The 22,488-nt window shown below is 53.4% G+C and overlaps 4 protein-coding genes across 4 annotated transcripts in view; 2 read left to right on the forward strand and 2 right to left on the reverse strand.

Moving 5' to 3' along the window:
- Nucleotides 1–1,351: 1,351 nt before the first annotated feature.
- Nucleotides 1,352–2,155, forward strand: PSPN (persephin). The gene is made up of 2 exons (XM_059919872.1): nucleotides 1,352–1,655; nucleotides 1,740–2,155. Exons 1-2 carry the CDS (start codon nucleotides 1,502–1,504, stop codon nucleotides 2,045–2,047), a joined length of 462 nt encoding a protein of 153 aa, XP_059775855.1. The 5' UTR covers nucleotides 1,352–1,501; the 3' UTR covers nucleotides 2,048–2,155.
- A 141-nt stretch (nucleotides 2,156–2,296) lies between these two features.
- On the reverse strand, nucleotides 2,297–4,276 carry ALKBH7 (alkB homolog 7). The gene is made up of 4 exons (XM_059919871.1): nucleotides 3,974–4,276; nucleotides 2,920–3,093; nucleotides 2,708–2,832; nucleotides 2,297–2,528 (listed from the first exon to the last, which is right to left on the reverse strand). Exons 1-4 carry the CDS (start codon nucleotides 4,175–4,177, stop codon nucleotides 2,366–2,368), a joined length of 666 nt encoding a protein of 221 aa, XP_059775854.1. The 5' UTR covers nucleotides 4,178–4,276; the 3' UTR covers nucleotides 2,297–2,365.
- Nucleotides 4,277–4,477: 201 nt separating this feature from the next.
- Nucleotides 4,478–22,488, forward strand: part of ACER1 (alkaline ceramidase 1) — a 55,856-nt gene continuing 37,845 nt past the window's right edge. Inside the window, exon 1 of the mRNA XM_059918638.1 lies at nucleotides 4,478–5,209. Within this exon, the coding sequence (XP_059774621.1) occupies nucleotides 5,111–5,209 (99 nt within the window). The 5' untranslated portion in view covers nucleotides 4,478–5,110. The remainder of the gene's footprint in view (nucleotides 5,210–22,488) is intronic.
- On the reverse strand, nucleotides 9,631–15,139 carry CLPP (caseinolytic mitochondrial matrix peptidase proteolytic subunit). The gene is made up of 6 exons (XM_059918636.1): nucleotides 14,874–15,139; nucleotides 14,713–14,784; nucleotides 14,056–14,152; nucleotides 12,571–12,758; nucleotides 11,562–11,667; nucleotides 9,631–9,978 (listed from the first exon to the last, which is right to left on the reverse strand). Exons 1-6 carry the CDS (start codon nucleotides 15,057–15,059, stop codon nucleotides 9,803–9,805), a joined length of 825 nt encoding a protein of 274 aa, XP_059774619.1. The 5' UTR covers nucleotides 15,060–15,139; the 3' UTR covers nucleotides 9,631–9,802.

The following is a 22,488-nucleotide window of genomic DNA, read 5'->3' on the forward strand; positions in this document are numbered from 1 at the left end:
CTGGCAATTTCACCCCTGCTCTGCCTGCCACGTGGACCGAGGTCTAAGGCCTCCCCACCAGGCCTGGCCATGTGCCCCGGTGGTTCAGAGCAGGGGTCTTGCATTCCGCTTGACTTGGGTCCAAATCCCACCGGTGTTTCTTAATTCTGGGTGACTTTGGATAAGTGACATTCCCCCCCCCCCGCCGCCCCGCCATCTGAAAGTAGTCTCAGTAAACAGTGCAAGAAGAACAACCACACCAAAATCTTTGAGGCGGTCTCCTGTGGGTGGAGTTGTCCTCTCCAGTCTCTTGCTGATACAAAAGGCAGCAAATACCCCTGAGCTTGCATCTTGGCTCACCTGAGGAGGATGAGTTCCTGAGCAGGTGTCCTGGATCAGAGGGATGTGATTTGTGGTTTCTGTAGAAAATGCTCAGCTGCTACCGATTTACAGTGCTACCAACAGGTGTGCCCGTGTCACAGACACACACACCCAGCCGAGTGTAAGCAGACTTTGATGTCTGCCAATCTTGGGTGCACAGTCTCATCTGAGTTTTAACCCAGTCTCACCTGCGTGAGATTGAGCACCTCGTCAAACCTCCGCAAGCTGTTTGTATTTCCCTTGCCTCAGAAGCTCTCGCAACTGCACGGTGCCAGGCACCACGTTACACACTAAATGCGTCTTCTGTTTGTCCTCCCCATGTGGGAGGGACTCTGGTTTAGCCCCCTTTCACGGCTGGGGATGGGGGCTTACTTCCCTGGGGTGATGGGAAGGGCAGGGAGGTCACCGGGACCAGGGTGGGGCTTAACCGCCCCTCCTGCTCTGATGCCCTCTGACCCTAGGGCAGGACTGAGGTCCCAGGGGGCTCAGGTTGGCCTTCTAGAGACAGGAGTCCCTGCGGGGTGAGCTTCCTGCCCCTGGTGTCCCAGCTCTTGGCTGTCCCCGGGCCTCTCCCCTTTCCTGTTTTGATGCTGGCTCGGCCAGGCCCGGAGACAGGGGCATGATGTCTTAATCCTCCAGGCAGGAGCCATGATGGATTCCCCGTCAGCTCACCCACCTGCCAACCCATCTCTTCCCCCTACCCACATCCGCTCTACCTGGTGCACGACACAGGGGCTACTGAGCCCCAGCACCGTGCCCAAGTGGGGAGAGCCCCCAGTGGGGGACCCACGGGGCCCCCCACCTCTCCCTCCAGACGGCAGGTCGGGTGGGGACCCTGGTTGCCCGCCCTGGGCTCGGCCCTGGCTGCCGCCACGACACTCGTAAATCAGGGGGCGGAGGGGGTGTCGGAAATAGGTCTGTGGAATGTCTGGATGGGGTGTGCGGGGTTGTGCGCCCTTAACTCTTAGAAGGATGTGGGGTGTGGGGCAGGAGGAGCGGGACTGCCTGGGCGCCAGGTGTGGGACGCAGAGGCCTTTGTGACAGGGCAGCGGCCGGCAGTGAAGAGGTTATCTCCCCAGCTCAGGCGGGGGGATAAATTGAGGGCGCAGGGCATCTCCACCCTCAGGACCTGCCCGTCACCATGGCCACAGGACGAGTCCTGCTAGGCTCTCTGCTGCTCCTGATCCTGCACTTGGACCTCCGCGGGGGCCCTGGGGCCTGGGGGGCTTCGGTGGCGGAGGAGGAGCTCTTGTCTGAGCCAGTGGTGGACAGAGGGACCCGGAGGCCACAGCTGGGTAAGGACCCCCAGAACCCCGTGCGCTCCCCGACTCCTGCCCGCCCAGACCCTGCCCGCTCTCAGCTGCCCCTTGTCCCCGCAGGCGCCCGCCCGCGCCGAGCCCTGGCCGGCCCGTGCCAGCTGTGGAGCCTACCCTTGCCCGTGGCCGAGCTGGGCTTGGGCTACACGTCGGAGGAGACGGTCATCTTCCGCTACTGTGCCGGCAGCTGTCCCCGCGGCGCCCGCACCCAGCACGGCCTGACGCTGGCCCGGCTGCGGGGCCAGGGCCGAGCCCACGGTGGGCCCTGCTGCCGCCCCACCCGCTACGCCGATGTGGCCTTCCTCGACGACCGCCACCGCTGGCAGCGGCTGCCCCAGCTCTCGGCGGCAGCCTGTGGCTGCGGCGGCTAATGCCCGGCCTGGGGCCCTGCAGCCGCTGGAGGAGCTCAGCTGACTTATTTATTGGAGGCTTGGATGCTGAGGCGAAGAGAAGGGGAGGTGGTTTGGGCCGCCAGCAAGGGGCGCAATAAAGGAAACTGCTCCTCCAGCTTCGTGAGTGTGTGTCCTGCCGGGGGTGCTCCCGATGGGTGGGCAGGTGGGGTCCCGGGCTTCCCCTGCACATTCCAGCCCCCGAAAACAGCCGGTGCCAGGAAGGCCAGCTTGTCCACTCTCCAACAACTTTATTCACAAACACGGTGTCTTGAGCAGCTGAGGGGGAGGGCCCCGGGGTCAGCAGGGTGGGGGCACCGGCCCGGGCTCCCCAGGCCCTATCCCCTCAGGGAGGGAGCGGCAGATCACGGAGATGCGTCGGCCCCGGGGAACCCGACGCTCCCCAAAAAAGGACTCTTCATCCCGAAGGATCTCGTGGGAGAAGTCATAACGGGCCGAACCCCTGCAAGAGAAAATAGAGGCTGTGGCCGGGTGGGGTGAGGGCAGCCCCTGTTCCAGGCAGAGCGCCTGCAGTGGGGGGGTAGAGTCTGCCGTCAGGGCTGAATGAGAGAAGGTGCTCAAAGTGCTGGGTGGGCATCTCAGGAGTTACTGGTGGGGTGGGGGCTCCCTGGCTGCCAGTACCTAAGGATGTAGAGGGAGCTCGGCTCCAGCAAGAGTTCCAGCCACTCCCCTGGCTCCTGGGTGTGCACCAGCCGCATGACGCTGGGAGACAGCAGGGACAGGCCAGCGATCGTGGAGCCACAGAACTGGAAGAGAGGACACACTGGCAGGTGGGCTTTGGCCTGGCCGGCTCACCCCCAGCCGGGAACTCCAAGGCACTGGCCTCTGCCCACCTTGATGCTGTCCACGTGTGGCTTGATGTAGCCCCGAGGTTCCAGGTCCAGCACGTGCACCGAGGAGAGCAGGGTCTGGCCGGGGCCAAAGGCGGCTGCCTGCACACGCTGCAGGATGGACCGGCTTGCCTCTGACCAGTGCGACTTCTCTGTCTCTCGGAAGCCGTGGATGGCCTGCCCAGAGAGCTCAAGTCAAGCCTGGAAGCTCCCAGGGGGGAAAAGGGAAACTGAAGCACATTGTAGGGCTGGGGTGGGTTGGGGGAGAGGGTGGTGGAAGTGCAAAGCAAAGGCCTGGTTTTTCCAGCATGACCCTTGACCTCACCCTCAACTCACAACCTTGGTCCTATCTACCCCATGATGCTGGGTCTCAAACCCCAACCCCTGACCCATCTGGGTCTGGCCTTAGTCCTTTTTTAAAAAATTTTATTTATTTTTGGCTGTGTTGGGTCTCCGTTGCTGCGCGCGGGCTTTCTCTAGTTGCGGCGAGCGGGGCCTACTCTTCGTTGCGGTGTGCGGGCTTCTCATTGCGGTGGCTTCTCATTGCGGAGCACGGGCTTCAGTAGCTGTGGCGTCTGGGCTCAGGAGTTGTGGCACACGGGCTTAGTTGCTCCGTGGCGTGTGGGATCTTCCCGGACCAGGGATCGAACCTCTGGCCTCAGTCCTTTCTACCCACCCTCAGGCTGCAATTCAGTCCCAGATGCCGTCCCTAATGCTGGCCCGGCTTCAATATTCACAACGTGATCCCACCCAACACCAGGTCCACCCCCAACCCGTGACCCTCCCTCACTCCCTCCACACCGTTTCCGCCCCTAACTTTGGTCCTGTTCCCCAAACACCCCTCAGTTCCAGGTTCTGCCTCCGGTTACGACCCTGCCCTCATGTCCAAAGCGCTCTCCCTGCCCTCAAGGTCCCTCAGCTTCAAGACACTGCCCCCATTCTCACGTCCCGCCCCCAGATGTAGCCCCGCCCACCCCAGGGCTCCAATCCCCGTCCCGCCCCTAACGTCCCAGACCCCGCCCCTCTGTGGCTCCGCCCCCAGCGCCAGCAGCCTCACCGCGTCCCAGTGATCGTATTCGTATCGACGGCGGCGCAGCTCGGGTTCCAGCTCGCCGCTCAGTGTCTCCTCCTCGGCCGCGCTCAGGAAGCCGGGCCGTACCACGGCCGCGTCCCGTAGGCGGCTTAGCACGGCCGGCCCCGAGCCCCGCACCCAGCTCTGCCCGGGAACGGTCCACAGCGCCAGCCGCCCACTCCCGGCCATAGCCCCGGAGCCGGGTCGTGGAAGCAGCCGGGGTCAGGAGCACGCCCCCGCCCCAGAGCCATTGGCTGTGGTTACGCCGAGTCCCTCCAGCGATTGACGTTTCTCAGAGTCCCGCCTCTCGCTCAAGGTTACTGGTTGTTACTCGGCTCGCCCTCTCGAGCTATTGGCTCTCCCCAGAACCCGCCTCCTCTCCCGCGCTATTGGGCGCCATCGACCGCAGTGACTCAGACTACTGGCTGTGCCTAAAGTCCGTCTTCCAGAGGGCGGGGCGGGTGGGTCAGAGGTCAGGGGTCAGAAGGATTGGGCCAAGGCTAGAGGTTAAGGGCAGAGTACAGCTAGGCCGAGATCTAGGGGTCAGGGGAGTGACGTCAAGGCTGTGATTATGGGCTGGGGCCAGGTTTGTGGAGTTAGGGGATTCAGTCAAAGGTCAAAGCGAGGCTCCTCCCATTCCCCCTCTCTTTACTGGGTCATTCCCACCCCCATACAAACAGGCTGGCTCCCAGCTTAAAAACAGGACATAAACAAAAAAATCCTCTTCCTTTAATGGTAGAATTGTCATGTCACCATTTTGCAGCCCTTATTGGAATATTGGTGGTTCTAGACAAGGACTCTCATTCCCTACTAACGTCATGAGAGGGACAACCGGATTTAATGTGCCTCCTGCTAGAAGGCACCCTCAACTGAGAGGTCATTTGCCAAAAAGCGGAACCTGAATCCGATCAGACTTGTCTAGATTCATACACCAGGTTACCGGAAATACCAAGGACAGAATCGCATCATCAAAATTCAGACAGAGGGAAAGTCCACAAGACAAACAACCATGTTTCTCCAACAAGTGAATTTCAAGGAAAGAGAAGAAAAAGAGGGAGAGATTGAGAGATTAAGGGGAAACCTGCAGAAATAAGACACTTAGAGATTTATCAACCAGCGGCAATGCCTGCACCTTATTGGGATCCTGATTGGAACAAACTAAAAAAAAAGGAAATAGCTACAACCGGGGAAATTTTGACATGGGTTGAATATTCGACCATGGTAAGTGTTGTTATTTTTTTAAAGTTTGAAAATTATATTGTGGTTGTCTTTTTAAAGATTCTTTATCCTTTTGTCTATTTATTTGTTTAATTTTTACGGGTTTTTTTTTTTGCGGCACTGCTTGGCATGTAGGATCTTAGTTCCCTGACCAGGGATTGAACCTGTACCCCCTGCAGTGGAAGCGTGGATTCTTAACCACGGGACCACCAGGGCAGTCCCTATTTACTTATTTATTTATTTATTTATTTTTAGCTGCGTTGGGTCTTCGTTGCTGGGGCCGGCTTTCTTCAGTTTTGGCGAGCGGGAGCTACCCTTCATTGCCGTGCACAGGCTTCTCATTGTGGTGGCTTCTCTTGCTGCGGAGCACGGGCTCTAGGCACTTGGGCTTCAGTAGTTGTGGTATGTGGGCTCACTAGTTGTGGCTCACGGGCTCTAGAGCGCAGGCTCAGTAGTTGTGGCGCATGGGCTCAGTTGCTCCGCGGCATCTGGGATCTTCCCAGACCAGGGCTCAGAAACCCGTGTCCCCGGCATTGGCAGGCATTTTCTTAACCACTGCGCCACCAGGGAAGTCCCCCTATTTATTTATTTATTTATGTATTTATAAATTTATTTATTTATTTATTTATTTTTGTCTGCGTTGGGTCTTCGTTGCTGCACGCGGGCTTTCTCTAGTTTCAGCGAGCAGGGGTTACTCTTGGTTGCGGTGCGCTGGCTTCTCATTGCAATGGCTTCTCTTGTTGCGGAGCATGGGCTCTAGGCACGCGGGCTTCAGTAGTTGTGGCACACGGGCTCAGTAGTTGTGGCTCGCGGGCTCTCGAGCGCAGGCTCAGTAGTTGTGGCACACGGTCTTAGTTGCTCCGCGGCACATGGGATCTTCCCGTACCAGGGCTCGAACCCGTGTCCCCTGCATTGGGTCTTCGTTGCTGGGGCTGGCTTTCTCCAGTTTTGGCGAGCGGGAGCTACCCTTCATTGCCGTGCACAGGCTTCTCATTGTGGTGGCTTCTCTTGTTGCGGAGCACGGGCTCTAGGCACTTGGGCTTCAGTAGTTGTGGCATGTGGGCTCAGTAGTTGTGGCTCACGGGCTCTAGAGCGCAGGCTCAGTAGTTGTGGCGCATGGGCTCAGTTGCTCCACGGCATGTGGGATCTTCCCAGACCAGGGCTCGGAAACCCGTGTCCCCGGCATTGGCAGGCAGATTCTTAACCACTGAGCCACCAGGGAAGCCCCTCGTATTTATTTTTATTTTAATTTTTAAAAGTTTTCTAATTTGTTTTTGGCTGCTTTACGTCTTCGTTGCTGCGTGTGGGCTTTCTCTAGCTGTGGCAAGCAGGGGCTACTCTTCGTGTGGTGCGCAGGCTTCTCATTGCGGTGGCTTCTCGTTGCAGAGCACAGGCTCTAGGGGCGCAGGCTTCAGTAGTTGTGGCTCGCAGGCTCAGTAGTTGTGGCGCACAGGCTTCGTTGCTCTGCCGCATGTGGGATCTTCCCGGACCAGGGCTTGAACCCGTGTTCCCTGCATTGGCAGGCAGATTCTTAACTACTGTGCCACCAGGGAAGTCCCCCCCCCCATTTATTTTTCATTAACTTTTTTTTTTGAATGAAAGATTCTTTAAATTCTGTAGTGCTTTATAATTTTCAGAAGTTTCACACACACAATTTCATATAATCCCATAATAACCTTTTTTTAAATCCCCTACGCCTATATTGCCCCTCTCCCTTTCCCTCTTCCCACTGGTAACCACTAGCTTGTTCTCTGTATCAGGGGTCCTCAACCCCTGGGCCGCGGACTGGCCTTTTAGGAATCAGGCTGCACAGCAGGAGGTGAGTGGCAGGCGAGCAAGCAAAGCTTCATCTGCTGCTCTCCATTGCTCCCCATCGCTCGCGTTACCGCCTGAACCATCCCCCCCACCCCCAATGTCCTTGGAAAAATTGTCTTCCACAACGGACTAGTTTGTTGTACTTCTTTAGATTCCACGTATTAGTGATACCATACAGAATTTGTCTTTCTGTCTGACTTAATTCACTTAGCTTAATACCCTCCAAGTTCATCCATGGTGCTGCAAATGGCAAAACCTCATTCTTTTTCATGGCCGAGTAGTATTCCACTGTATATATATACACCACATCTTCTTTATCCATTCCTCTGTTGATGGACACTGTGGTTGCTTCCATATCTTGGCTATTGTAAATAACGCTATGAACATTGGGGTGCGTGTACCTTTTCTAATTAGTGTTTTTGTTTTTTTCGGATATATACCCAGGAGTGGAATTGCTGGGTCATGTGGTAGTTCTATTTTTAGTTTTTTGAGACATAAAGATTCCTTATCCTTTTAGAAATACATACCGAAATATTTACAGATGAAATGAAAAGCTGGGATTTTCTTCAAAGTAATACAGTGCCGTGGGGGGTGGTGGGGAGGGACGAATCACAATTGGCCGTGAATTGGAAATTCTTGAGTTGGTGTGATGGGTACGTGAGACCTCATTATCCTAGTGTCTCTACTTTTGTATACATTTTAAGTTGTGCACAGTGAAAAGTTCAGCTAAATGTAACTGATGAATGAAGCCAAATTAAAAAGTCCTCTGGGGCTTCCCTGGTGGCGCAGTGGTTAAGAATCTGCCTGCCAATGCAGGGGACACGGGTTCGAGCCCTGGTCCAGGAAGATCCCACATGTTGCGGAGCAACTAAGCCTGTGAGCCACAACTACTGAGCCCGTGTGCCACAACTACTGAATCCCGCACGCCTAGAGCCCGTGCTCCGCAACAAGAGAAGCCACTGCAGTGAGAAGCCCGCGCACCACAACGCAGAGCAGCCCCCGCTCACCACAACTAGAGAAAAGCCCACGTGTAGCAACCAAGACCCAACGCAGCCAAAAATAAATAAATAAAATAATTTTTTTTTTAAAAGCCCTCTGAATTAAAAAAACAAAAAGAAATTGACCTCAACACACCCTCCAGCGACAGCCCCAGGTTCTCTGCTCTCCTTGACAGCAAATTCCTTAAAAGACTTGTTTAGCTCCAGTATTTTCCGGCCCCTTCTCTCTGGGTCCACTCCAATCTGGTTTTTGGCCCCCAAAGCACCGGAAGTGTTATTTATCTAAGGCCACTCGTGATTTCCGAGGTCCAAATGCCAGTCAGTTCTCTGCCTGACCACTAACTCATAGACATGCTGAAGTCTCCTACATTTTTATTTCCAACCCTGACCCCAGACTTACCCATCCCCTGGGATGTCTGGGGCACTTGGACATCAAACATCCAAAATCAGCTCCTGATCCTGGCCCCCAATCCTGCTCCTCCCTAACTTTCCCAGGAACATCTTATCTTTCCTTCCGTCTTTCTAGCTGCTTTGGGCCAACGCCTTGGAGTTTTGGGAGATGACTTTCTCTCTCAAATTTCACATCCCAGCTGACAGCCATGCCTTTATTTTTTATTTATTTATTTAAAAAATTTATTATTATTATTATTATTTTTGACTGCGTTGGGTCTTCGTTGCTGTGTGCGGGCTTCGCATTGCGGTGGCTTCTCTCGTTAGAGAGCACAGGCTCTAGGCGCGTGGGCTCAGTAGTTGTGGCACACAGGCTTATTTGCTCCTCAGCATGTGCGATCTTCCCAGACCAGGGATGGAACCTGTGTCCCCCGCATTGGCAGAAGGATTCTAAACTGCTGCGCCACCAGGGAAGTCCCAGCCCTGCCTTTAAAACCTGGCTAGAATCTGACCTCTCTCACCACGTGTCCAGAGCTGTCAGCCTTCCTCTGGGTGATTACAAGTTTCCTCACTGGTCTCCTGGTTTCTGTGCTTGCCGGTCTCCACCCACCACTCTGTGGTTCCTTTTTGTTCTTCTTCTTGAAACCCTCTGTGGGGCATCTCCCTCCTTGCTCAGACCTACCAGGCCTTTTATGACCTGTATTCCTCCCCTTCCTGCTCTCATCTTCTCCTCTCTCCCCCTCACTCTCTCCAGCCACCCCAGCCTTCTCGTGCTTCTGCCCATGTGCCAGCCACAGTCCTGCCACAGGGCCTTTGCACTTGCCATGCCCTCTGCCTAGACTGCTGTCTCCCAAGATAGCAAGCTTTCTCCCCCCACCCTCACCTCCTTCAGGTCTTTGCTCAAATGTCACCCTCTCAGCAAGGCCTTTGCAGGCCACGCCATCTAAAACTGTCACACACACACACCCCCACACCCCCCACCCCCACCCCGCACATTGCATACCTCTTGCCCTGATTTTTAAAAAAACTGTCTACTCCCACAGGAATGTAAGTTTCTTCCAGACAGGGATTTCTGTGTTTTCTTCACAGTAAGTTGCGGCCTCTGGAGCAGTGCCTGGAATGTAGGCTCAGTAGCTTTGCTGAAGTTAGGAAGCTGAAGGTCAGGGTGAAGGCACACGTGTGCCGTGGTGGAGGATGGAGGGAAGGCACCACAGCTGGGAGCAAAGTCTACAAAGATTTAATTTAAAATCACAGTGTCTCAGCTGGGATACCCACCCGGAGGGGCACCCCCAAATCCAGAGTTCCTCAAGGGTCCCCTCTAGGCTCAGTGTCGAGGGGTGGGCAGGCCTGGCGCCTCCACTTTCCTCCGGAGGGCGAGGGTGAGGGGCAGCTCTCAGGCATTCGCTGGGGCAGGTTCTGCCACTGCTGCCACCGCCGCCACCGGCTCCTTCTGCACCAGCTCAGGCTCGTCCTCACCGTCCTGGGGAGGGTGGACCAGAACCTTGTCCAAGATGCCAAACTCCTGGGCCTCCATGGGGCTCATGTAGCGGTCCCTCTCCATGGCTGACTCTGCGGGGGAAGCGGAGGTGGGACGAGGGTGGTTAAGAGTGGAGACCCGGGGCCACGTTCGGGTCCCCGATCCGCCCAAGTCCTCCCTGTGTGACCTTGGCCTCCCTGTCTCTGTGCCTCAGTTTCCCCATCGGTAAAATACCTGTTTCAGTTTTTGTGTGTGTGTGTGTGTGTTTTTTTAACTTACTGATGTGTAAATGCACATCCAGGAAAGGGTGTGGATCGTGGAAGTGGACAGTGTGGTGATTTCAGACTGAACCCACCCATGTGGCCAGCACCTAGATCAGAGCCCCCCGAAACCCCGTCGGGGCCATGTCTAGTCACTAACTCTCCCCACCCACTACCCTAACAGTGGCCTAATGGCATAGATCCGTTATGCCAGTTTTTGCCCTTTAAACACATAATCACAGGGACTTCCCTGGCGGTCCAGTGGTTAAGACTCTGTGCTTCTACTGCAGGGGGTGCGGGTTCGATCCCTGGTCGGGGAACTAAGATCCCCGCGTGCCGCGGCCAAAAAACTTAATTAATTTTAAAAGTAAATAAATAAACACATAACCAAGGAGCATTTACTCCTTTTTCCACTCAGCACTGTGTTTCTGAGATTCATCCAGGCTGTGGACCAGTCCTCATGGCCGTACAGCATCCCACGTCGTGAATAAACACCACCACTGACCACTCATTCCCCTGCTGTCAGGCATTTCGGTATTTTCCGGTTTGGGGGTGTAGGAATGGGACTGCAATCCTGACTACACCTTTGGACAGAAGCACTCAATTCCCTCGGTTATACGCCAAGCAGAAGAACCACGCATCCTTCTGTGTGTTCAGCCTCAGTGCCTGACAGCTTTCGGAAGTGGCCGTACGGTTTTCACTGCCGCCTGCGGTGGATAAACGTTCCACTGGCTCCACGCTCCCCTCAGCACTTGGGGGTGTCAGTATTTTCTATCTGAGCCGTTCCAGTGGATTGAAATGGTATCTCATCGCGGCCTTGATTTGCCTTTCCTGATGACGTCATTATTAAACATCATCACTAGAAGTCATGAGCCTCTTGACTTCTGTTTCTTGACCATTTGGAATATTCTTTGTGGGTGACCCTGTTCAAAACCTTTGGACCTATTTCTTTTTTTTTGTTTTGGCCACGCCGCATGGCTTGCGGAATCTTAAGTTTCCCGACCAGGGATTGAACCCGAGCCCTCGGCCATGAAAGCACGGAGTCCCAACTGCTGGAAAGCCAGGGAATCCCCCTGGACGTAGTTCAATGAAGTTTTTGGGAGGCTCCTGTAAATGGGTCTTTTTAAAGTGCTCAGAACAGGGGTTCTCAACGGGGGTGGGTTCTGATCCCCAAGGGATGCTGGGCGATGTCTGGAGACAGTTTTGGCCGTCACAACTGGAGATGCTGCTGGCATCTAGTGGGCAGCGCCCGGGGATGTGCCACACCTCCTACAGTGCCCAGGAAGGCCTCCATCACAGAATGATCCAGCCCTGGTGTCAGCAGCACAGAGGTCCAGAGGCCTGACCCGCACATATGTGTTGGTTACAGTAAAAGGGAGCAGCTGGGGGCCTGTGTGGGGCAGGAGGGTGCTCACCGATCACCTGCAGGCTCTGTTTGGTGTGCTTGGCGTAGATGCTGTAGAGCTGCTTCTTGAGTTTAATGATTTCCTCCGCCTGGATGGCGATGTCTGTGGCTTGGCCCTGGGGGGATGTCCCAAGAGGGAGAAGGTTGGGATCAGCATCTGCCACTCACGGGGAGACTGGAGATGGGACTCGGGAGCCTGCCCTGGGCGTTGGCTGCCAGTTTTCAAGCAGGTGGGACAGGGCTTTGTGAGTCCCTCCACAGCCTGCTTCATCCTCACCGCCTCCAGGAAGGCTTCCGGTATTAACTCTATGTTCTTATTTTCTGCAGCTGGGGCCTCCCTGACCAGGAGGAACGGCCCCTCCCAGGGCAGCTAATTCCTAGATTTTGAACCGCTGCCCAGAGTACACTTTTCACGTGCAAAGCAGCCAATCCAAGCCCACATCCCCAACACCTCCTCTATTCTCACACCCTGGGTCACCATCCCCCTGCCCCATCGCCCCAGGGTACCAGACAACTAGGGACAGTCCCTACACCCCAGAGCCCACTGCAACTATTCACACTAGCCAGTCTTAAGCCTTGCTCATTCCTGCCCGCAGAAACCACAATGAAGGCTGTTGCCTGCATTCTCCTCCTGACCAACCCTGGTGCCTCTCTCTCTGCCTGGTCCCCGTGGCCTGGCACGCTCCCTCCTCTTGGGATCTGTAACAAACTGTCTTTTCAATGGCAGCCCTCTCCTGACCTTTTGGCCTCACTATACCTGCATATTAATAAAACCTACTTTTTTTGTTGTTGTTGGCCAAGCCACGTGGCTTGCGGCATCTTAGTTCCCCGACCAGGGATTGAACCCGCGCCCTCGGCAGTGAAAGCGTGGAGTCCTAACCACTGGACTGCCAGGGAAGTCCCCAAAACCTACATTTTAAAACATTCACACCCCCACGTGACTTCCGTCTGTCCGGCTGGTCCTTCTGTCTAGACCCCCACCCCCATGCCCAAAGCAGCTCACGGGGCCCAGCACTCACCCGGGCGCCCCCGGAGGGCTGATGGATCATGATGCGGGAGTTGGGGAGCGAGTGGCGCATGCCCGGGGTGCCAGCGGCCAGAAGCAGGGAGCCCATGCTGGCTGCCTGGCCCACGCACCACGTGCAGATAGGGTTCAGGATGTACTGCATCGTGTCGTAGATGGCCAGGCCCGAGGTCACCACGCCACCTGTGGGTGGAGGGGGGCAAGTGAGGGGCTGTTCCCTCCTTTCCCTAGGGCAGCCTCTGGCCCTGGGGAGGGCTGGTGAGGCCCTTTAAAGCTAGGGTCCCAAACACAAGTACTACCAGGGATTGGAAGGTGACAGAAGCAGGTGACACAGGCCAGGTGGGAGCAAAAAATGAGGACTTGCTCCAGAGTGAGCTGACAGTTGCCACATGTGCGTGTGGGCCCAGGGCGGGGGCCAGATCTGCCAAATTTTCAAGAGAAACTAGAAATTGGGAGCGTAGTGGCTAAGAGCGAAGGCTCTGGAGCCAGCCTGCCTGGGTAGTTGGGCAGTTTCTCATGTGTGACCTTGGGCAAGTTACTCAGCCTTTCGGAGCTACAGTGCCTCCTTGTAGATTGGAAATAATTAAATAGTACCGATCACGTAAAGATAAAATGAGTTAAATGCCTATAAAGTGCTTAGAAAAGTGTCTGGCACAATAAACGATCAATCAGGATTGGCTATTCAGGGAATTCCCTGGAGGTCCAGTGGTTAGGATTCGGCACTTTCACTGCCATGGGCCTGGGTCTGAACCCTGGTCAGGGAACTAAGATCCCACAAGTTGCAGGGCACGGCCAAACAAAACAAAACAAAACAAAACAAAAAGATTGGCTATTCTCCCTTTTCTTGTGGGGGCAGGGTGGAAGCTACCAATTTAAAAATCTCGACAACCAAGTCAGGTCGGTAAAAACGTTATTTGTGGACTTCCCTGGTGGCGCAGTGGTTAAGAATCTGCCTGCCAATGCAGGGGACACGGGTTCGAGCCCTGGTCCGGGAAGATCCCACATGCCACGGAGCAACTAAGCCCATGGGCCATGAGCCTGCGCTCTAGAGCCCGCGAGCCACAACTACTGAGCCTGTGTGCCACAACTAGTGAAGCCCGCGCGCCTAGAGCCCATGCTTCACAACAGAGAGAAGCTACTGCAATGAGAAGCCCGCGCACCGCAACGAAGAGTAGCCCCGGCTCGCCGCAGCTAGAGAACGTCCGCGCGCAGCAACGAAAACCCAACGCAGCCAAAAATAAATAAATAAATTTATTAAAAACAAAACAAAACAAAAAAACCACGTTACTTGTGAGATCAAACAGGCAGTTTCAGGTGCCTGTTTAAAAGCACGGGAAGAGGCAGCTTTTGGAGGTTTCAAGGCATTTTGGGGGGATTCTGAAGGAAGCTCTGCACCCTTTCTTGCTCCAGAGAGAGAACATCCCTGATTGGGGTCTCAGTCCCCAGGAGGGCCCTGGCACCGGGGGAAGGCCCTGCTCACCGGGGCTGTTGATATACATGTGGATGGGCTTCTTGTTGCTCTCCGACTGTAGGAACAGCAGCTGCGCGATGACCAGACTGGCGACACTGTCGTCGATCTGCAAGTGGGGCGGGCAGGGGCGGGGAGGGGTGTCCCCAGATAAGGGTGAAGGCTTAAGGGAGGCAGTTATGGGTCGGCTGAGGATGAGTCAGGGCACCAGAATGGGGGTCAGAGCCCAAGGAAGATGGATCAGGAAGAGTTCAGGACCCAGGAGGTGATGTGGTGCGGGGGCGGGGGGATCCGGACCCAGGTGGTTTGGCTTACAGGAAGGGTGGGGTCAGTACACACTGGGCCCAGGAAGGGAAGGGGTAAGGAGACTGGGGAGAGTGACTGGAGCCCAGGATTGGGGAGGAGGTGTCATTGGTGAGGGAGCGAGTCAGAGATTAGAAAGGGAGAAGCAGAGGATTTAAGGAAGGCGTAGAAGGGGTACTAAGGGCCAGGAAGGAGGATCAGAGAGTTTATGTGCCCAGGAACGGGGGGGAGTGTCAGGTTGGGACAAAGGCGGAGCCTAGGGAGGAACGTCAAGGGGGGGAAGTCCGGGGATCAAGGACGTGTGAGGGGGTGGGGAGCAGGGGGTCTGGGCAGGCGCAGGGGAGGATCCGCGCGCGGGGCACTCACCGGGCCCATGACGCACACGATGCGCTCCCGCAGCAGCCGAGAGTAGATGTCATAGGCGCGCTCGCCGCGACCCTGGAGGAGAAAGATGGGGGTGAGGGTCAGGGGCCCTCCGTGCCCCAGCCCTCCCACCCCCGGGCCGTGTCCCCGCCTGGCCACTGTACCGTCTGCTCCACCACGATGGGAACGAGCGGGAGAGCCCGGGCCGCCGTCGCGTGCAGGCTCCGCTGCAGGGCCAGGCTGTTCTCGGGTGTCCGCTGCGGGGGAAAGCGGGCGGCGAGGCGAGACCCCAGCACGGGGCACAGACCTGCTGCAACCCGGACCGCCCCCACCAATATTTGGGGCCACATCGCAGCGCAAGTTCCTCTGCAAGACGCCGGAACTACAACTCTCGGCGTGCTCCGCGCCCACGGCGCTTGCTCAGGAGGCCGCCCACTTCCGGGAAGCGTGGGGGCACGTTTAAGGGTGGGGCGAGGGCGGGGCGGAACCTGAAAGGGTGTGGCCAGAGAAGGGGCGCTGGAGCGGAGTCGGGAGCTACTTTAAAACCGCCAGTTTGAGCCTCTTTCCCAAAGAATCGTCATAGTTTTCTGCTCTTCCTTGCTTATTTCAAAAATCAATTCCGGGACTTCCCTGGTGGCGCAGTGGTTAAGAATCCGCCTGACAGTGCAGGGGACACGGGTTCGAGCCCTGGTCCGGGAAGACCCCCACATGACGCGGAGCAACTAATCCAGTGCGCCACACCTACTGAGCCAGCGCTCTAGAGCCCGTGAACCACAGTAAGAGAAGCCACTGCAGTGAGAAGCCCGTGCACCGCAACGAAGAGTAGCCCCTGCTCGCCTCAACTAGAGAAAGCCCGCACGCTGCAACAAAGACCCAATGCAGCCAAAAAAAAAAAAAAAATCAACTGTGTGCGCTCACTGGGCCTGGGCCTCAGCAATGATCTTCTAGCCTGGTGGGGCTGACTCCTGAGACCTTCCCATCCGTCTCTGGTTATGCGTGGGATAGAGGGAGGGACCCCAGGATGCGGAAGCCCAAGGGAGGGAGTTGCGAAATTGGCCTGGAAGGTCGGTCTGGGAAGGCTTCCTAGGAGGAGCAGGCATTGGAGCTGGGCTTTGAAGGATGTATAGGAGTTCGTTAGGTAGGGAAAGGCATTCCTGGCAGAGAGAAGACAATGGACAAAGGTGTGGGGGAGAAAGAAGGCTCCTGGTAACGTTTGGGACCTCTCTTTGGCTCCACATCTTCTCAAGGTGGATTCTTTTTCATCTTTCAGTTCAAAAGTTGCCTCAGAATTGTCCCTTATTTTGTCCCCAGAGCCTAGAACCTTGCCTGGCACACAGTAGGTGCTCATAAACTACACTTTGAACCCAGAGATGAAGCAGTGATAAAGGAGGAAGGTTAGGAGCTGAGGGCTTTGAATTCAACTATACTTCAATAAAAAATAAATTAAAAAAATAAAAAGTTATTCCACTTAAGGTAACTTTTGGGGGTAAATTAAATATTTCAAAACTTAAAAAAAAAGCTTAGGGCTTTGGAGGCAGCTGCCCCACATGGCAAGCCTGGCTCAACCACTGACTTGCTGTGTGATCTTAGGTGCATTGCTTAACCCCTCTGAGCCTGAAGTTTCTCATTTGGAAGATGGTGATGGTCAAACCAATCTCACAAGGAAGGATTTAAGGATACCTGCTGCTGAGGCAGCATACTGACATGCCCTGAGTTTAAATCTTGGCTCCACTACTTACTAGTTGTGTGTCCCTGAGCCTTAGTTTCCCCTCTATGAAGTAGACATAATGATAATAACCTACATCCTAGGGTCGTTGAGCGTAAGGTCCTCAGAATGGGACCTGGAATGCAGCAAGTGCTCGATTTGTATTAGCTACTGATGTGTATTACTGTGTTAGATCAGCAACCATGGGCATCCAAGAAGTCCTCCCAAATGAAGGTCCATTTGAGGTGGGTTTTAATGCATATGTAGGAGTTCACAGGCAGACCATTCCTGATTGCTGGACTCCAAACTTGATGCTGGGTGCACTAAATAAGGGTAGTTTTGTGCCCTCCGTGCCCACAGCGGATCCCATCCTGATGGGGGGATAGAGCAGGACAAAGACACTCCCCGCCTTATGGAATCAGGGGCAGGATAGAGGGAAGGATATGGAAGTGGAAAAGTTTGAAGGAGGCCTTGGAGGCACCCCTGGTGCTGGGAGTGGTGTTTCCTCAGCAGTGACTGAAGAGTTGGGTGGGCAGCATGGGCCGTCCCAGTTTCTGCTGTTGAGTCAGGTGGGGGCCCTGCCCAGCCAGTTCCCCTGAGGCCCGAGCTCCCGCCGTGCCTCCGGGGAGAAGGGCTGTGCCGTCAGTTGCTGCAGCCCCAACAGTCACCCTGCCCTGACACTGCTCCACACCTCCACCCTCACTGCCGTGGTTTCACCTGCTCTATCTAGGCACAGTTCAACTATTACACGTTTCGTATCCGTTATCCCTGTCCTCGTAACTACCCTCAATAAGGCCTTCGTAAGTGCCGCAGCTTCACCCCTGCCCCGGCCTTGCTGTCGTTTCATTCAGCAGCCTGAGTGATCCTCGCCACACAGCTTGCAGGATCTCAGTTCCCTGACCAGGGATTGAACCCACGCCCTCAGCAGTGAAAGCGCCGAGTCCTAACCATTAGACCACCAGGGAACTCCCCAGAAGCTAATTAAGGGCTTCCCTGGTGGCACAGTGGTTGAGAGTCTGCCTGCTAATGCAGGGCACACGGGTTCGAGCCCTGGTCTGGGAAGATCCCACATGCCGCGGAGCAACTAGGCCCGTGAGCCACAATTACTGAGCCTGCGCATCTGGAGCCTGTGCTCTGCAACAAGAGAGGCCGCGATAGTGAGAGGCCCGCGCACCGCGATGAAGAGTGGCCCCCGCTTGCCACAACTAGAGAAGGCCCTCGCACAGAAACGAAGACCCAACACAGCCATAAAATAATAAAATAAAATAATTTTTTTTAAAAAAAAAAAAAAAAAAAAGCTAATTAAACCATATCCCTCCCTTACCTAAAACCCTCCCCTTGGCTCCCCATCACCCCTGCTGAGTTCTACCCGCCTTTCCTTCCACCCTCCCTTCCCCGCTTGGCTCCAGGGACCACGCTGGCCAGCTTTCTGCCGTCCAGCCACCTGACCTCTGCTCGTGTCCTCTGCCTGGATCTTGCTCGTTCCCAAGAGTCTCCACTCAAACGCCACCTCCTTGGAGAAGCCTTATGAGATGATACTTATCCGTACTTTGGGCAACGCCTTCTGATGTATTCTATTTTATCCTCTACTATTCCATTTCTTTTAAACTGGGGTTTCTCAACCTCGAGACTATTGACATTCTGGGTTGCATGGTTCTTTGTTGGAGGGGGGCCGTCCTGGGCACTGTAGGATGTGGGGCAGCGTCCCTGGCCTCCACCCATTAGATGCCAGTGACACCGTCCCCATCATAACAACCGAAACCGTCTCCGACATTGCCAAGTCACTGCCCCCCCACCCCGCCCCCGGGACAAAATTGCTTCCAGTTGAAAATCACTGATTTAAATTAAAGTGGGTGGGGACTTCCCTGGTGGCACAGTGGATAAGACTCCGTGCTCCCAATGCAGGGGGCCCGTGTTTGATCCCTGGTCAGGGAACTAAGTCCCACATGCGTGCCGCAACTAAGAGTTCACATGCCACAACTAAGGAGCCCGCCTACCACAACTAAGACCCGGCACAACCAAATAATTAATTAATTAAAGTAGGTGGTGACCTGAAATGAAGAAAAAGCAACTTTTGAACAGTACCTGGCACATTATAGGCACCCAAAAAATTTTTTTTAATTAATTAATTAATTTATTTATTTATTTTTGGCCGTGTTGGGTCTTCGTTTCTGTGCGAGGGCTTTCTCTAGTTGCGGCGAGCGGGGGCCACTCTTCATCGCGGTGCGCGGGCCTCTCACTGTCGCGTAGGCACCCAAATATTTAATGAGTGCCTTATTTCTCCAAACTTTGTTTGCTCTGAATATTCCCAGTGAATGAATGAATGGGGGCGGGGGAAGGAAAGATTGATTCTGACTCTTGGCTGCAAATCAGCCAATCCGGATTTGGTTATCACTCCGTGATCAGAAACTCCGATCACTGCTACCTTTTCTGGGGTGAACGCAAAACAGGCCTGTTGAATTGATAGGAATTGAGAATTTAAAAAAGAAACAGAAACCCTGAGGGCTGAAGAGGCTGTGGGTAAATGGATTCTCCCATTCAAAGGCTCACTGAGACATTGCTACAACTTCTCTGGAAACAAAGTTGACACCAAATTTCAAATTCTCATAATCTACTTCTAATGACTCATTTTTAAGAAATGATCAAAGGTAAGATTTAGCCACAGGGCTGTTTACGGCAGAACAGATCTTCCTTGACTAATGATGGCGTTACATCTGATAAACCCATTGTAGGTTGAAAACATGGTAAGTCGAAAGTGCATTATGGGGAACTCCCTGGCAGTCCAGTGGTTAGGACTCGGCGCTTTCACTGCCGGGGCCCGGGTTCCATCCTTGGTCGGGGAACTGAGATCCCACAAGCCTCGCAGCCCACCCCCCTGCCCAATGCATTACAAACATCGTAGCTTAGCCCAGCCTACCTTAAATGTGCTCAGAGCACCTGTATTAGCCTGTAGTTGGGCAAAATCATCTAACACAGACTATTTCATAATAAAGTGTCGAATATCTCAAGTAATTTATTGAATACAGATGGTCCCTGATTTACGATAGTTCAACTTACAAGTTTTTGACTTTACAATGGTACCAAAGTGACATGCATTCAGCACTTCGAATTTTGAATTTTGATCTTTTCCCAGGCTAGAAGTAGGTCCGATACTATCTCTCTCTCTCTCTTTTTTTTTTTTTTTTTTTGGCTGTGCCCCACACGGCTTGTGGGATCTTAGTTCCCCGACCAGGGATTGAACCTGGGCCACCACAGTGAAAGCGCCGAGAACTAACCACTGGACCACCAGGGCATTCCCCCGATACTGTCTCTTGATGCTGAGCGGCAGCAGGGAGCCACAGCTTCCAGCCAGCCGCGTGATCGTGAGGCTAGACAACCACACACTTACAGCCATTCTGTACCCAGACGACCATCCAGTCTCCCTGACAGTCTGGAGGTTGGCCTGCAGGGTGGGTAGCGGGGTTGCGGACCAGGAAGTCTCCAGAGACCTCCTCCTTCCAGCTCACACCTCAGCCATCCCTGGGCTGGGGCCCTCCTGTGTTCAAGATCCAAAGCACAGCTTCAGCTGGCACTGAATTCCCATTCCGAGAAGCTGGATGGAGCAAGGGAGGAAAGAACAGGCAAGGATGCATGCCAGCCAATCTTGAAGGAAGGCTGTCCGTCACCCCTCCACTTTTTGGGGGTTGCATAGCATTCCATTCCATAGAAGACCCTTAATTAATTAATTTATTTATTTTTAAAAATTAATTTTTATTGGAGTATAGTTGCTTTACAATGTTGTGTTAGTTTCTACTGCACAGTAAAATGAATTAGCTATACATATATATATATATATATATATATATATATATATATATATATATATATATATATATATATATATCTCCCCTCTTTTTTGGATTTCCTTCCCAGTTAGGTCACCACAGAGCCTGAGTAGAGATCCCTGGGCTATCCAGTATGTTCTCATTAGTTAACTATTTTTTACATAGCATCAACAGTGTATATGTGTCAATTCCAATCTCCCAGTTCCTCCCACCCTCCCCCTTCCACCCTTGGTATCCATACATTTGTCCTCTATGTCTGTGTCTCTATTTCTGCTTTGCAAATAAGATCATCTATACCATTTGTCTAGATTCCACATATATGCGTTAATATACGGTATTTGTTTTTCTCTGTCTGCCTTCACTCTGTATGGCAGTCTCTAGGTCCATCCACGTCTCTACAAATGGCTCAATTTCGTTCCTTTTTATGGCTGAGTAATATTCCATTGTATATGTGTAACACATCTTCTTTATCCATTCCTCTGCTGATGGGCATTTAGGTTGCTTCCATGTCCTGGCTATTGTAAATAGTGCTGCTGTGAACATTGGGGGGGGGTGTCTTTTTGAATTATGGTTTTCTCAGGGTATATGCCCAGTAGTGGGATTGCTGGGTCATATGGTAGTTCTATTTTTAGTTTTTTAAGGAACCTCCACACTGTTCCCCATAGTGGCTGTATCAATTTACATTCCTACCAACAGTGTATGAGGGTTCCCTTTTCTCCACACCCTCTCCAGCATTTATTGTTTGTAAATTTTTTGATGATGGCCATTCTGATCAGTGTGAGGTGATACCTCATTGCAGTTTTGATTAGCATTTCTCTAATAATTAGTGATGTTGAGCAGATTTTCATGTGTTTGTTGGCCATCTGTATGAAGAAGACCTTTAATTTATTGAATCAGTCCTTTGTTGGTGGGTATCTTCTTGTGGTGATTTTTTTTTAATCTTACCAATCATCAGATTTGTCTTATTTCTTTGGCCATGTTGCGTGGCTTGCGGGATCTTAGTTCCTCGACCAGGGACTGAACCCGGGCCCCGACAGTGAAAGCACTGAATCATAACCACTGGCCCGCCCGGGAACTCCTAGATTTGTCTTTTTTTTTTTTTTGAGATTTAAAATAATTGAAGTATAGTTGATTTACAATGTTGTGTTAGTTTCAGGTGTACAACACAGTGATTCAGTTATACATATTTTCTATGTATATATGTGTGTCTGTGTGTGTATATATATATATATTCTTTTTCAGATTCTTTTCCCTTATCAGATTTGTCTTTTGAAGAGAGCCCCTGGGCTTGGTCTTCTTTATCTCCATCCAATCTGCTCTGTAATCTCATCTAGTCTCCTGGCTTTAAATACCTGTGTACCAGATGCATCCTGTGTTTCTCTGTCCTGCCCAGATAACTCTCTCTCCCAGACCTTCCTCCTTGCATCTACCAGGGAGGTCTAATAAGGCCCCTCAAAATGTTTGAGATGGGTTACTAATCTTACTCCCCGCCCCTGTGCATTGCTCCTTCAGCCTTACACTCATACTAAAAAACCCAGAGTCATCCTTGATTTCTCTCCCCAAATCTGTTGGCTAATCCAGTTGGTTCAACTTCCCAAGTTTACCCAGAACCCAGCCCCCTCTCACCAGTCCATGCTGCTTCCCTGATCCAAGCTACCATCATCTCCTACCTGGACAATTGCAGTCACCTACTCCTCCCATTTTTCTCAGCTTCCATTCCTGTTCCCTTGCAACCTGTTCTCCCCACAGGGACCAGAGGAATCCTTTTAAAACTTAACTGAGCTCATGTCATTCTTAGAACCCTCCTATGGCTCAACTCCTAGTCCGAAGAATAGTCTGCAACTCTCTACACAGTCATAGATGCCCCCTCCTGCCCCATGACTTCCCTCCTCCCTCTGTCCCCCTCGCTCACTCCACCGTGGCCACACTGGCCTCCTTGCTAGTCCTCTAACCAGTCAGGCACACATCAGCCTCAGGACCTTTGCACTGGCTGTTCCTGCTGGCTGGAATGCCCTTCCCTCAGACATCCCCATGGCACCCCCCTCACCTCCAATGAGCCCACACTCACTGTCCCCTTCTGACACCCTGACTTGTGACCACAAGCCCCACCATCATCTCCCAGCACACTGCACCCCCTTCCCCTGCTTTACTTTTCTTTACAGAACTTGTGAGCCTCATCCTTCCCTACTCCAAGTGTGCTTCACCGACCAGCAGCATCAGTATCACCTGGGCTCTTGTTAATAACAGACT

Source organism: Balaenoptera ricei, chromosome 3 (assembly GCF_028023285.1).
Source record: "Balaenoptera ricei isolate mBalRic1 chromosome 3, mBalRic1.hap2, whole genome shotgun sequence".
NCBI classification, from domain to species: Eukaryota; Metazoa; Chordata; class Mammalia; order Artiodactyla; family Balaenopteridae; genus Balaenoptera; species Balaenoptera ricei.

Excerpts from the sequence above, each read along its gene's own strand:
- PSPN (XM_059919872.1), top strand. The coding sequence starts at position 1,502 with ATGGCCACAGGACGAGTCCTGCTAGGCTCTCTGCTGCTCCTGATCCTG. Across the intron at positions 1,656-1,739 it reads GACCCGGAGGCCACAGCTGG|GCGCCCGCCCGCGCCGAGCC; the intron begins GTAAGGACCCCC and ends TTGTCCCCGCAG.
- ALKBH7 (XM_059919871.1), bottom strand. The coding sequence starts at position 4,177 with ATGGCCGGGAGTGGGCGGCTGGCGCTGTGGACCGTTCCCGGGCAGAGC. Across the intron at positions 3,094-3,973 it reads AATACGATCACTGGGACGCG|GCCATCCACGGCTTCCGAGA; the intron begins GTGAGGCTGCTG and ends CTCTCTGGGCAG. Across the intron at positions 2,529-2,707 it reads AGCTCCCTCTACATCCTTAG|GGGTTCGGCCCGTTATGACT; the intron begins GTACTGGCAGCC and ends TTTCTCTTGCAG.
- CLPP (XM_059918636.1), bottom strand. The coding sequence starts at position 15,059 with ATGTGGCCCCAAATATTGGTGGGGGCGGTCCGGGTTGCAGCAGGTCTG. Across the intron at positions 12,759-14,055 it reads CATGTATATCAACAGCCCCG|GTGGCGTGGTGACCTCGGGC; the intron begins GTGAGCAGGGCC and ends CTCCACCCACAG. Across the intron at positions 9,979-11,561 it reads ACAGAGCCTGCAGGTGATCG|AGTCAGCCATGGAGAGGGAC; the intron begins GTGAGCACCCTC and ends CTTCCCCCGCAG.